We start from the raw sequence: 12,418 nt of genomic DNA, 5'->3' as shown, positions 1-12,418 counted from the left end.
AATTTTTGTTTAAACTAATGTCCCCTTCAATTATCATCTGTCCACTGATGAAATGCAAACCGCTCAGTGAAGGAATTATTAATTACGTAATATTACGTAATCATTTACAGTTTAGTTGACACATTTATTACAGGTGAACAATGACCGGGTGGCCGGAATTGAAAGGTTTTTATGTGAAGTATGTAACTAAAAGCTGTGAAGATCTGGCCAATGTACGGTTTTAGTAGGTGACTGGTCTATTGAAGACAAAACACACAGGTTTTAAGGTAATCAGCCGGGACTTTTGAAAACGGTCAGTTTGGAGAAGTTTCACTGTACTTGATTTGATTGATTTTAGTAGAAAAAAGAGAATAGTTTTCTCAGAAGTACCGATCTGAATATGGAAAGGACTATCATTATGTAAAAATATTGCATGTTTAGACTGAAAAAAAAAATTATGGTTTTGATGGATTTTCCTACACCATAAATTACCTCTATCATAGACAGTGTCAGAATTTTATATGGATTGGTCCTGAAGTTGTTACTCTCAAATGTTAGCAGATGAAATGACAATGTGATATTTTCTAATGGTTTAAAGGTTTCTGCTGACATTAGGAAGCATGCCACTGTGCTTCTATATTTTAAGTGTTGAAAATGTTACCACCAGAACCATTAATTACAGGAAATTATATTATTCCACTTTGAAGTTTCTTTTTCTCTTTGATTTACAAACAGGTTTGCATTTTTCTAGGCTTCGTGAATTCATGTCCACAGAAACCCATGAAAGTTTTATCCCATGTACTCTATTACTTTTAAAGTATTTTTTTATAGCTTAGCTGGACGAGTGGTCTAGGGTGCTGGACTTTGTGCAGGTGGTATATATATGAAGGTACAATCACCCACAGTGTGAGTGATTCAGGTTCATAATTTATGTTTTGATCTTGAACATAATTAGTTTTATGCTGAAGAAGGATATCGGTTATCTGAAGTATTTAATATATATATTTTTCTCCTCTGTTTTTGATAAGAGAGCTACTCTTGCATGACAATTTCTTCGATAGTTTTTTGAAAACTTTGGTGTTAATACATGTAGTAAGTTACGTTTAGAACACAACTGCCACGTGAGGTTCCCATGTGATGTGGCATTTAAAGTGTTAATCCTGAATCATGATCAGCTTACTTGTTTAACGTGCTAATTTCTTTCCTCTGTTCCCCTTAATGATTCTATATTGGATAGATAGTACTGCTCTGGGACTATTGATTTGCGAAACTATGATAAAATCCACCCCAACTAGTCTATATTGAGAAGTAATGTTTAACATTTGCTGTTTTCTGTTTATTTTTAGGCTTAAAATGTTTCTATTTTGATTGCAAATTGCTTAGATGATTTGGTATGGATATGTATGTACTTAAAATGATGTGATAAGAGTATAAAAAGGTAAAATGATCAAATTGAACCAAATGCCAAATATCTTTGTCATTATTTCCTATCCAAGGAACATTTTTTGTTTTGTTTTATAACTGCCACACAAAGTGACAAGGTATTATGTGATATACTCCAAACAATTGCAAGTCAGTCTGTCAGTCTCTTCATCTACCAGTGGCATCCAGATGATAATTTGAGAACAGATCAACAAATTCTTATGAAACTTTGCACAGTTGCTAAGTACCATCAAATACAGGTTCAGTACAATTTTCAGCAAATGTAGTTTGAGTTAGACCATTTTGGAGAAATTGGCCCCCCCCCTTTATTTCAGGTGTCGAGGTATCCACTTAATGTTCACTGAATGCCCTATTTCTGAATTATTAGTTAAACTGCAAGCCTTTGACTTTAAAAAAATTGATGAGTAGACTAACCTTTCATGGGGTTCAAATTAGGTCTGTTTCAAGGTTTGGGACCCTTAATTTCTGATGCTGATCTGTTGAAATTTCTTTTACCTTGGTCCTTGACCTACTATACTTTGCATTTATTCACATTTAGAACCTTTCACTTTCTTCTTGTTGACCTTTTATTTAGGATGCAGAAATGTCCAGGACCTTTCTATCTTGAAAGAAAATTTGACTCCAGCCTTGGTGGAGAGAAAAACAACAGTGAAAGAAATTAGCAGTAGACCTACAGACCGAGTCTATGTAAAATCAAGCAGGTCTATGATGAAATTGGCTCAGTTTTGCTTTGAAATCTACAGTGCGTGGTCTACATAAAATTATGATCGGTCTACGTTGACCAAATTTTAAGTTTCTAACACTGAAAAACATCGTGCTTTCTTTAATTTAGCTTTGTGGCCTTCAAGTATTATATTAAATAAAGGTCAATATTTTATATAGTCAAGGAAAGCTTGTATTAAGTCCATATAATTCCTTTTAACTAAATCTTTCCTGTGCTTTTTATTTTGAATATATCTGTACTTTAAGCAGATACTATCTGTTGGTTTATAGGAAAAGTTACAATTGAAGAGTCTTGGTTACACTTTTTGTTTGATTTTATCTTGTTTCCTCTTGCCTGTTATTTGCTTATGTTTTCCGGTTTTGTAACAAAATTACCTTGAAATTGTACAACACACTTGAACATGAAACTATATAGATTTCACTAAATGAGTATTTATGATATTGAAATATTGTTTATTATTACATGGGTCTTCTTTTCTTCTGATATGATACTCTCTTGGTGGTCTCAAGGTAGCATGCTCCCCTTAAGTGTTCAGTTCCCTGCCAAGACACATCAAAGACTTCAAAATTGGTAGTCATTACTTCTCTGCCAAGCATGTGGTATTTAGGGGATAGACAGATGACTGGTTTGCTCAGTGTCAGAATAAAATTTCTGAGTGTGGTGGTATGACTACCTTAGAGCTGTTGCTTCTGTAAGCCTCCACAATAAAGGTTCCAGCTTAGACATTTGGACTAGTACAAAGCAGAGTATGTTTGATTGGTCAATCATTTTTCGTGCTTAAAATACATGAAATATCTGCCATTGGTTGTTAATCAATCAATCAGTCTTCTGCTTTCAAGTGGAATTAATCTTTTTTCAGATACTGTATTTTTTTTATACTAACTTCCAACTTTGCCGATTTCTGCTTTATTAGTTGGCATTGTGAAATCTGGTCTGATTATAAGTATAGTAACAGAAATTTACTTTTATAATCTTTTCATTTCAAAATAGAAATTTTATAAGTTCATCAATATCTTCTTTAAACAGCTTTACTTCTTATTACACATTATTTTTCATGTTAATCAAGCTTCACATGAATTTAACCTGATTTTGATGTGAAATTCACCGAACACAAATTTCATGTGAACATTTCGTGTGAATTTCATGTGAAGGATCCATTCACCCAAATTTCACGTGAAGTCTGTCACTTAGTTTATTTGTTCAATTCAGGTGAAAATCATGTAAAAATTTGAGTGAAAATCATGTGAAATAATTTTGCCTATGTATACATTAAATAAATATTGTCAGCAGGAAAAAAATCTGTAAAACAAGAAACATTTAATTAAGTCGTATGTACTGAGTGGGAAACTGGGATTTATTGCTAGGCAAAAAAATGAGCTTTACCATAAGGAGAATAATTAAAGTCATTTTACACTGTAGATCCATTTTAATTGCTATGTCTCTGTAGATACAGTAGACAGAAGTGTTGTGGTTTCTGTGGTTGAGTTTGTAATGTTTTATTACTAGCAACATGTGATTGTTTTAATGGCCTTTTGACTTTTTGTTATATGTATCATCAAAAATGGTATTGGGTCTTTAAATTGATAAATTGAAGTTGGTTAATTTATTTTAACTATTTTTATACTTGTACCTGTTGTATGTGTAGAACGGGTGGACAGAGTAATTTTTTTTTTTTTTTTTTTTTTTTTTTTTGGGGGGGGGGGGGGGGGGGTTTTTTTTTGCAATATAGTCTATTCTTAGGATAAGTGTGTCTTTACATTTATGGAGCAAAGGCTTAAGAGGTGACATATGTGTGTCTTCACAAGTACAATATTAAAATTGGTCAAGTCAGTTTTTTCTAACTGTCTAAGTAAGTCTGTGCCAATGTTATCAGTCCTTAATTTTAACGTCTTTACCACAATGTATTGTTGTTTTTGAAATATCTGTCTTTTCCTCAGCCAGTGGTGTAAAACAGACTACACGGTTCTTTGCTTGTATGAAGTTAACCTTTTACAAATCTTTTTTTTTTTTAATTTTTTACCTTAAATCTACTTCAGATTTTGTCAGATTTCATCTTTGTTTGATGACTCAATAGAATCATGTGTGACCATATTTAGATCTGTAAAGGTCTACACAGGCAAATAATTTCGCCTGTGTAGCATCTTTGCTGGTCCATATTGGCTACATGTCTTTCACTTCTCCATTCTGGTCTGTATACATGTAGGTCTGAATTTAACCTTTAGGGTTTTTTTTTTTTTTTTCAAAGCCTATTGTTGACCATTGGGACTGTTTATAAAGTTTTGAATCCACATCATTAGTGGATTAAATCTTTCAGTTGTTTATAACTAAATTCAACTACTAGAAGATGATTATTATATGATCTAATTTTTCTAGATTAAAAATGATTTTTAAGGGTTTATTTATTGTTGGCACTAGTATTCATGCTATTGTTGAAGTTAAGAATTTGTACATGTATCATCAACATTTTTTCTGTTCATTTTTCAATGACTTTTTAAAGGATTACAAAGTGTCCCAATCACCCAATATGGGGATTTGCTGAGATGGTATGAACTTTTTTGTAACTAGGTCATTTAAGGTTATTGTAAGGTCAAGCAACAGTTTCATTGCATGATTTAGAGCCTATATTGACACCCACATATTAAGATGATCTAATAACTCCCATTAGGCTGACATGTTCTAAAATTTGGTATCTGAAATGATTTTTATTTCTCTTTACAGCCAGAAAATTTATTACTAGCAAGTAAAGCCAAGGGTGCAGCTGTCAAATTAGCCGATTTCGGTCTAGCCATAGAAGTTCAGGGAGACCAACAAGCATGGTTTGGTAAATATAAACTTTTGATATACCCTTGCAACGAGTAGTTGGTTATGGTATATTGGAATCACCTTGTTTGTCCATCAGAATAAATGGCTAAACATAGATGGGGCATTGTGAATGAATTTGTTGCTCTCCCATATCAATTTCTTGTAGGAGTGGGGGTATACCTAGCACATTGACATGATTTTTTTCTGCTTTATAGTGGAATTCCGCTACTTCAAATCGTGATTATACAGTTATGATTCCTTTTTTTACTGTATATTTACTGCCGATCTTGCCAATTTCTGCTTTGTTTGTAGACCTCGTAAAATCATTTCTGAGCACATCAACATGTGCAACTTACAAATTCACCTTACTTCTATATTCATGGCATCTATTAGAATAGCACAGTGTAAAGTGGCATAACACAGCTCAACTCTCAAAAAAAAAAAATTACAGCTAAGTGCACAAAGTTTATTCTAGCCAAACTATATGGAAGATTGCACTGTGATAAAAAAATTATGATATCGCAAAATATAGCATTATACGGCACTCTTGAGATCACTACATACGAAAGTGTTTCATTTACTTAACTGATTTTATTGTAAAGAACAAATAATTGGGAAAAAAATTTACAGAAATAACATCGAATTGACAATCCTAACTTTAAAGCGGGATTATTTAATGCTCTGTTCGGTTCTTCTAGAAATGAAAGATAATAACAAAAATTACCAAACTGATATAATCTAGTCAGTAGTCAAATGGAATGGACTGTATAATATATGGCAATACCTGATAAAGTTACTATTAATACAGGCTAAAGTAAACATTGATAGCTGGTCTGGTGCATGTTATGCAGTAATTAGAATTTTTTTGTTCAAGTTTCAATAGAAATTAATGACTCAGAGATTAGTATTGGATATCGCATTACACATTATTTTTTCTGGGAAATGTTAGGCACGGGTAAAAATATCCTATTTTGACTTTACAATGACCTTTAAAATACATTTTGCTAATAACACTGTCAATAAGTAGAACAATAAATGATTTTAGGCTTTGCCTTTTAGGGATGAATCAATTTCTACTCAAATTACATTTACTTTTAATGATAATACACCGTTATGGTGTTCTGTCGCTGATGTCTTGACCAATGTTAATATGATCACTTCCCTTATAACACATGGCGTGTGTCTGCATTAAAATTTTCCAATTTTCTGGGATAGGGGGAGATACACAGGTTCATGGATTGTTGTTTTGAGGTTTTCAGTGAACACATCAGTGAGAATTTCTGTTTAGTTGGGGACAAAAATTGGTACCCATGAAAAAAATACTTTCACACTAGTACAAAATTCTGTTTACCTTAAAGTACAAGTAGTCCAAAAATGTCTTAAAACTTTAATTTGTAAAGTCCAGGAACATGGTTGATTTAAGGAGGTGGACCTAGGGTAAGGGACATAACTCTTGGAATCAGTGATATGTTCGTGTCATATTCAATTTCACCAAAGCCTATCAAGCTTCCATTTGAAACAGAATGAAATCAGTCCAAGTTACTTTGATTCTTACATGAAATTGATGTAAAAGGCTGAATACAAACGTTCCAGTGATTTGTTTGAGTGTCCCTTACCCTAGGGCTACCTCCTTGAACCCAGAAACAGTAGGAAGTTAAAAATTAAAGTCCTGAATCGCCCAGAAACCTAAACTCAAGTTTCTTAAATAATTAAGAGGATGACCGTGTCCATGGAAGTCCCATGCAGTGGATGGCATATGTATAATTTTGTTTTAAAAACATTCAACCATCAAAGATCACAAAGTCATGTTTTCTGAGAAATGAATGTTGTTGTTTACTATAAAGGTAAGAACTAAATGACATACATAGAAAGCGCTAGAAAACTTTAAATAAAGGGAAATAACTCTTTGAACTTGATTTGTTTGGAAACCTCTTTCGATGTAGGAATATCCCTGTTCTTTCTGGCATACTGTAAAAGTACTATTGTTTGTGGGGTACCAATTTTCGTCGTTCAGGTGGTTGAGAAAAACCGTGAAATTTGGTTCCCAACAAAAGGAGATTCTCCTTGATGTGTTTACTAAAAACCTCAAAACCAAGAATTCAACAATCCACCGACTTGTATTTCTGCCCTAATCCATGAAAATTGGTATCCATGAGTAAAAGCATTTTCACAATAAAAATGATGTTATCATTCTGTAAGAACAGACAAATTTGTAGTATAACATATACTGCATGTCACCCATATAAAAGGATCTGCCTGGTTCTCTTAAGTATTAAAGTACCTTATTTGTAGCTTTAAGCCTTAATGAACTTAATTTACTAATTGAAAATGAAAGATTTTGATGGTTATGATTTAAGTTGCAAGACCTTGACATTATTTAACCTTGAAGTACTGAAATTTATTGCTCTGATTAAGGAATAAAACCAACATTTGTGGTTGAATGATGAGTAGAGAAAATTCAGATCAATATGTTGGAATGTGGTGTAATCAGGAGTGTAACTTGATCTGCAATTGTTTAAGACTTGGAAATAATTTTCCTTTTTCCTCTTTTCCTTTTGGGACGATGAGACACAATTATTTTTGTAACTTGGCTATGATAAAAATTTTGTCTATTGAAAAATAACGTAAATTTTCCAAGTGCATATTTTGTATATTTTCGCGCAATAAACAATATGCACATGGAAAATTGGTGTCTTCCTCGAATGCCAACATTTTGTATGTTACCTATTCCATTAATGCCAACAAAAAAATTTCAATAGATGTTTATATTATAACAATATTTGTTTTTATAACAATTAAAATGTTTTGATAAATATTTAACCGTTGAAATCAATTAGTGAAGTTAGTAACATTTTATTTTTTTTATATGGAAAAAAAAAAACGATTTTTAAAAATGTGTAAGAATATAATAAAATTGAATTATTATAAAGTAGTAAAAATACAATAAAATTTTAATATAATTTAAATTTTTATTCTAAGAAATGTATATTCTACACACAAAAATATTAAAGAAATTCAGAAATGTAACATCAATAAACATGATTTCAAACTCTGAACTTTATATTGATGATTTATTTCATTCTTTATTATTCTAAAGTTTAAACTAATTAATATGAAAATAAATTTTTTTCTACTTTTCATGCCTCATGTGATTTTAAATTATAGTAATAAGAGTACAGTCCTTAAACCACTTACTGCAAAAATGGATCTTCTACATTGTGTTGCAATTACAAATATTTTATTTAACTGAACAAAAACCTCATACTTAGTAACTATTCTAGTACTAATATTCATACATAAAGTAGAATGATAGATTGAAATATTTTCAACTTATTGGACTATACAAAAATAATTCAAAAGTCTTATATTGTGCTATACATATACATGTATGATTTTGTGAAGAAACCGCAAAAAGAAAAAAGAAAAAAAAATAACAAGTGGAATAAATATGAACTGAAATAAGTCACCTGTAATTTGCTTTTCTGTTAATTAATATGAATGTTTTGATAAGCATGCACCTTTGTTGTGATAACCACTGACACCTATTCCTTGAACGCCAACAAAATTTTACAGGTAAATTGTTGGTAGATCAAAGGATGTTGGCATTCGAGGAATAAACCGAAAAATTTATGTTGTTTTTCAATAGACAAAATTTTTTTATCATAGCCAATTCTTATAAATTAATTTTAATTTTGAAAACATATTTTTATCTTTAAACATGAGAAAAGTAGCTCAGAATTTCACTGAATAAGGGTGTGTCAAAATTTTTTTATCCATTTAGATATAACAAAATTATTTTTACCAATCAGATTACAGTATTTATCTCAATTTTATTTATTAAAAATTAGCCATATATTATTAATGTATTTGATAATATTCTTGGAAGTTCCAAATAATTGTTTTATCACTTAAATTGTATTTTCATTTTGTAGACAAAATGTTTTTCATTTTCATCCGTATGATTATTCCCAAACGTTTCAATGAATAAGATAAAATACAAACATACCCTGTACTGTGTTTGTTTTGTAAGGGCAAACAGGATGATTCAAGTTGGTGTAAAAATTACTTGAAGGCCAAAAAAAAAAAGAAATAATAATTATTTAAATTTTCAAACAATATCTTACATTGACAATCTTGATTTTAAGGGTGCCTGAGCAAAAGTGGCCATGAAATGTTTATGGTAGACACAAAAATAGAGTAGGAAGGATAGCAAAAAAAACCAGACATATTTTTAGCTCACCTGGCAAAAGCCATGTAAGTTATTGCCACCACTTTGGCGTATAGCTTGTCACCTTTGTTTTCAAAACTCTTCTTCTCTGAAACTATTAGGCTAATATGAACCAAACTTTGTATAAATGTTCCCTAGAATATTCTGCTCTGATGTGAGAATTTTTGATCCGTCAAGAGTTATTGCCACCTTACTAAAAATAGAACATAAGGGTCAGACATGTTTTTCGCATATGTCTCCAACACTGTTAGGTTCAGCCAAATTCTGACAAAGAGTAAAAGTGTTCAGCATGATGAGATTAATTAGTAGTGAAATTTCGTTTTAACCTGTTAAGCCATTAATGTTATTACTTTCAAAAATCTTCTCTTAAACAATAGGGTTTGTAAGTCTCATTCTAGTTTCAGTTTTCCTTCCGGAATTTTAGACGTAGAATGTATTGAAATCCGAAGACAGGTCTGCATTTTATTGGTCACTTCCGGAAAATGAAAACGCTGTATCACTATGCAAAATCTTCTATTTCTTTGCTTTTCTTAACATTTTTATTCAGTACAACTAGATATTTGTCATTTTTTATTAGTATTTTTTCACAAAAATATATTTTGCTTTTAACATTGAACTCAATGCTATGTTAATGACGAATCTCTATGCATTTGTATGAGAGATGAGGACCCATTCTCATGAAATCACAGAGTCATGTGACAAGACTTACATACCCTATTGACCAATTGGAACCAAACTTGTTCCTTAGGGTATTCTGCATTCAGAACTGTTTTAGGGATTTTTGATACATTGAAAAACATGGCCCTCATAGGGGTCTGACAGAAACTGTTCGGTTTAGCAAATTCTTTTAATTCCCAAAATGATTCTTATTATAAGGCCTACAAAGTTGTAGGTCTACTCCTTTTTAGAGGTATTGCCCTTGAAAGGTGAAAAATGAAGTATTTTTACAGTTTTCAACCAATGTCTTTAAAACTAATAGGTAGAAAGAAACTTCCAATGGATGAAATGATCCTTATGGTGAGTCCTACCAAGTTTTGTTTTTAAGTCAAAGTTGCTTAACAACTTATTGGAGTAATTGTCTTTGAAAAGCAAAATTTTAAGCAGGTGAGCAATTCAGATTCCTGGGAGCCTCTTGTTTTGCCTTTTTTTTTTTTTTGTGTTTTGCTAATTAAGTTAAGGAAGTAAATGAAGGACTTGAAAACAAAGAGTTCAAATATTCTCTCTGGAGTGAAAGGTCCAAGACTTTTTGCCTTCGAAATTAAAGGTCCACCAGAAGAAGTGAAAAGTCCTCAAAAAGAGTAAATTAAAACATGTTACCGGTAGGGTCTAGGACATACATGTAGGTAAATACATTTCAATAGTCCTACATCAGAAATTTAGGGTTCTGAACCTTGGACCATCACTAATTTGAACGCCTTTGAAATCTTGTTCACCTTTGGGTAGAATTCCTATGTTTTCTTACAGCAATCTTCCTAGAAGCTTGAAACTTACCCTATCAATGTCTAATGTTTGTCGTTCTATATTTAGCAAGAAAACTGAATAAGAATATTAATAGTTAAGTAGCTGTTTTGTAAGAATCATGCAAAATCTGAAAAATGTGATACACTCCCAAAAGGCTACATATTTTTATTTTTGTAATTAAGTTGTTTTATGGGTCTACACTATGAAATGTGTAATTATTCATTCAAATCTGCCTGCTCTTAGTAGGTAATCAACATTGAAAATCCAGTAGATTCTATTGTATTTGAGCGTCATTTACAGAGTTATCTCCCTTAATTTTGAAATCTACAGTGCATTCTATATAATTTTTATCTCCTAAGAGCACAGGTTATATGAAAAACCACATGTTATTTTCTGTTTACTATGACAAAATATGTAGGCTTTTTACCCATGAATCACATTTTGCATGATTCTTATCAGGAGTGGTACTTAATTGTTCTTGCTTTTCTTTGAACAGTTACAGATTTCAATTGTATGTTGTTTCATATTGTTTTAATAGTCATTGTTTTTCCATTTTTGAACTGCTGATTTTGTTTTTCAGGTTTTGCTGGTACCCCAGGTTACTTGTCTCCAGAAGTTTTAAGAAAAGATCCTTATGGGAAACCTGTAGATATTTGGGCTTGTGGTAAGCTAATTGAGAACATACTTTTTATTGGGTAATGTTCAATGGGTGCTAATTTTGGTGAATTTTAACGTCAAAAAAATGCCAAATATATTGTACTGGGCTGAAGTACCTAGTGCGCTACTTAGCATCTGCTAAAAATAGAAATGTCGACATCTTTCGTTTTAGCCTTAAAAACTTAAAAAGACTTTAAAAAAAAAAGGACAACTTTAATGGACAAGTATCAATAATACCTGCCATTCACCAAAATCTAGTGGATCTTTGGAATTAGTACCAATTCTATTTTATGCTTAATGCAGAAATGTGATTTTTCTTCAGATTGAGAGATTTTGGATCTTTAAAATCTAAATTTTCCAGTGTCTATTCTTCTGGATATTTACTTTAGATAGAGTGTATTGCCAATTTATGCTTCACTTTTGTTCCTCGAATTTTATCCCCTTTCACATGATAGCTCCATGCATTTAAGGCCTAAGATGTAGAACAACTCTATCAATATACATATATCAGATGAGTAGGTTGGGTTCAATACTTTTCTCCTGAGATATGGATCTTAATACCACCATGTAAGTGCATTTTCTAGTCTCTAAATTAGGAAATTGATTAGCTGTAACCTAACACTAACTACAGATGCATCTACAAGGGAGGTAAATCTATTCCGATTTGATTTATTGGAGATGATACAATTATCTGTCACATGTCGTGGACAGGAATACCTTGTGTCAATCATCCCAGATATGTATTAAAAATATTAAGGGGCTATTGTAAGGTAGTAACAATGCTATCACTAAGGTCCAGTGGTTGATCTCACAAAAAGTTTTAAATGTAAAATTAGTCGCAAAACATCGATCTACTGTGGTTTCTTTTAAATTTGTTGTGTACTGTAAAAGAACTTTAATTTGTGGATAACAATTTTCATGGATCAAGGAATATACATGGATTCTTGAAATCATGGTCTTGAAGTTTTCGCTCTACACATCAATGGGAATCTACTATTCGTTGGGAACCAAATTTTGTGGTTTTGCCTATCCACGAAAACCACAAAAATTAGCACCCTACGAACAATAGTACTTTCACACTATTTGTTTTCTTTGTTTTCATTGGTAGAGTTGAACCACAAAAT

General features: G+C 31.7%; 1 protein-coding gene across 21 annotated transcripts in view; it reads left to right on the top strand.

Annotated features, from left to right (window-relative positions):
* Positions 1-12,418, top strand: part of LOC148620154 (calcium/calmodulin-dependent protein kinase type II delta chain-like) — a 90,100-nt gene that overhangs the window by 39,908 nt on the left and 37,774 nt on the right. For all 21 annotated transcript variants that reach the window (XM_088580759.1, XM_088580776.1, XM_088580769.1 and 18 more), the window contains exons 7-8: positions 4,865-4,967; positions 11,218-11,301. In XM_088580759.1, the coding sequence (XP_088436885.1) occupies positions 4,865-4,967; positions 11,218-11,301 (187 nt within the window). The remainder of the gene's footprint in view (positions 1-4,864; positions 4,968-11,217; positions 11,302-12,418) is intronic.

This window comes from Perna viridis, chromosome 4 (genome assembly GCF_037379345.1).
Source record: "Perna viridis isolate PV_CMFRI_1.1 ecotype Kerala chromosome 4, ASM3737934v1, whole genome shotgun sequence".
In the NCBI taxonomy this organism is placed as follows: domain Eukaryota; kingdom Metazoa; phylum Mollusca; class Bivalvia; order Mytilida; family Mytilidae; genus Perna; species Perna viridis.
Note: the sequence above shows the minus strand (reverse complement) of the source record. Positions and strands in the feature narration are given on the sequence as shown.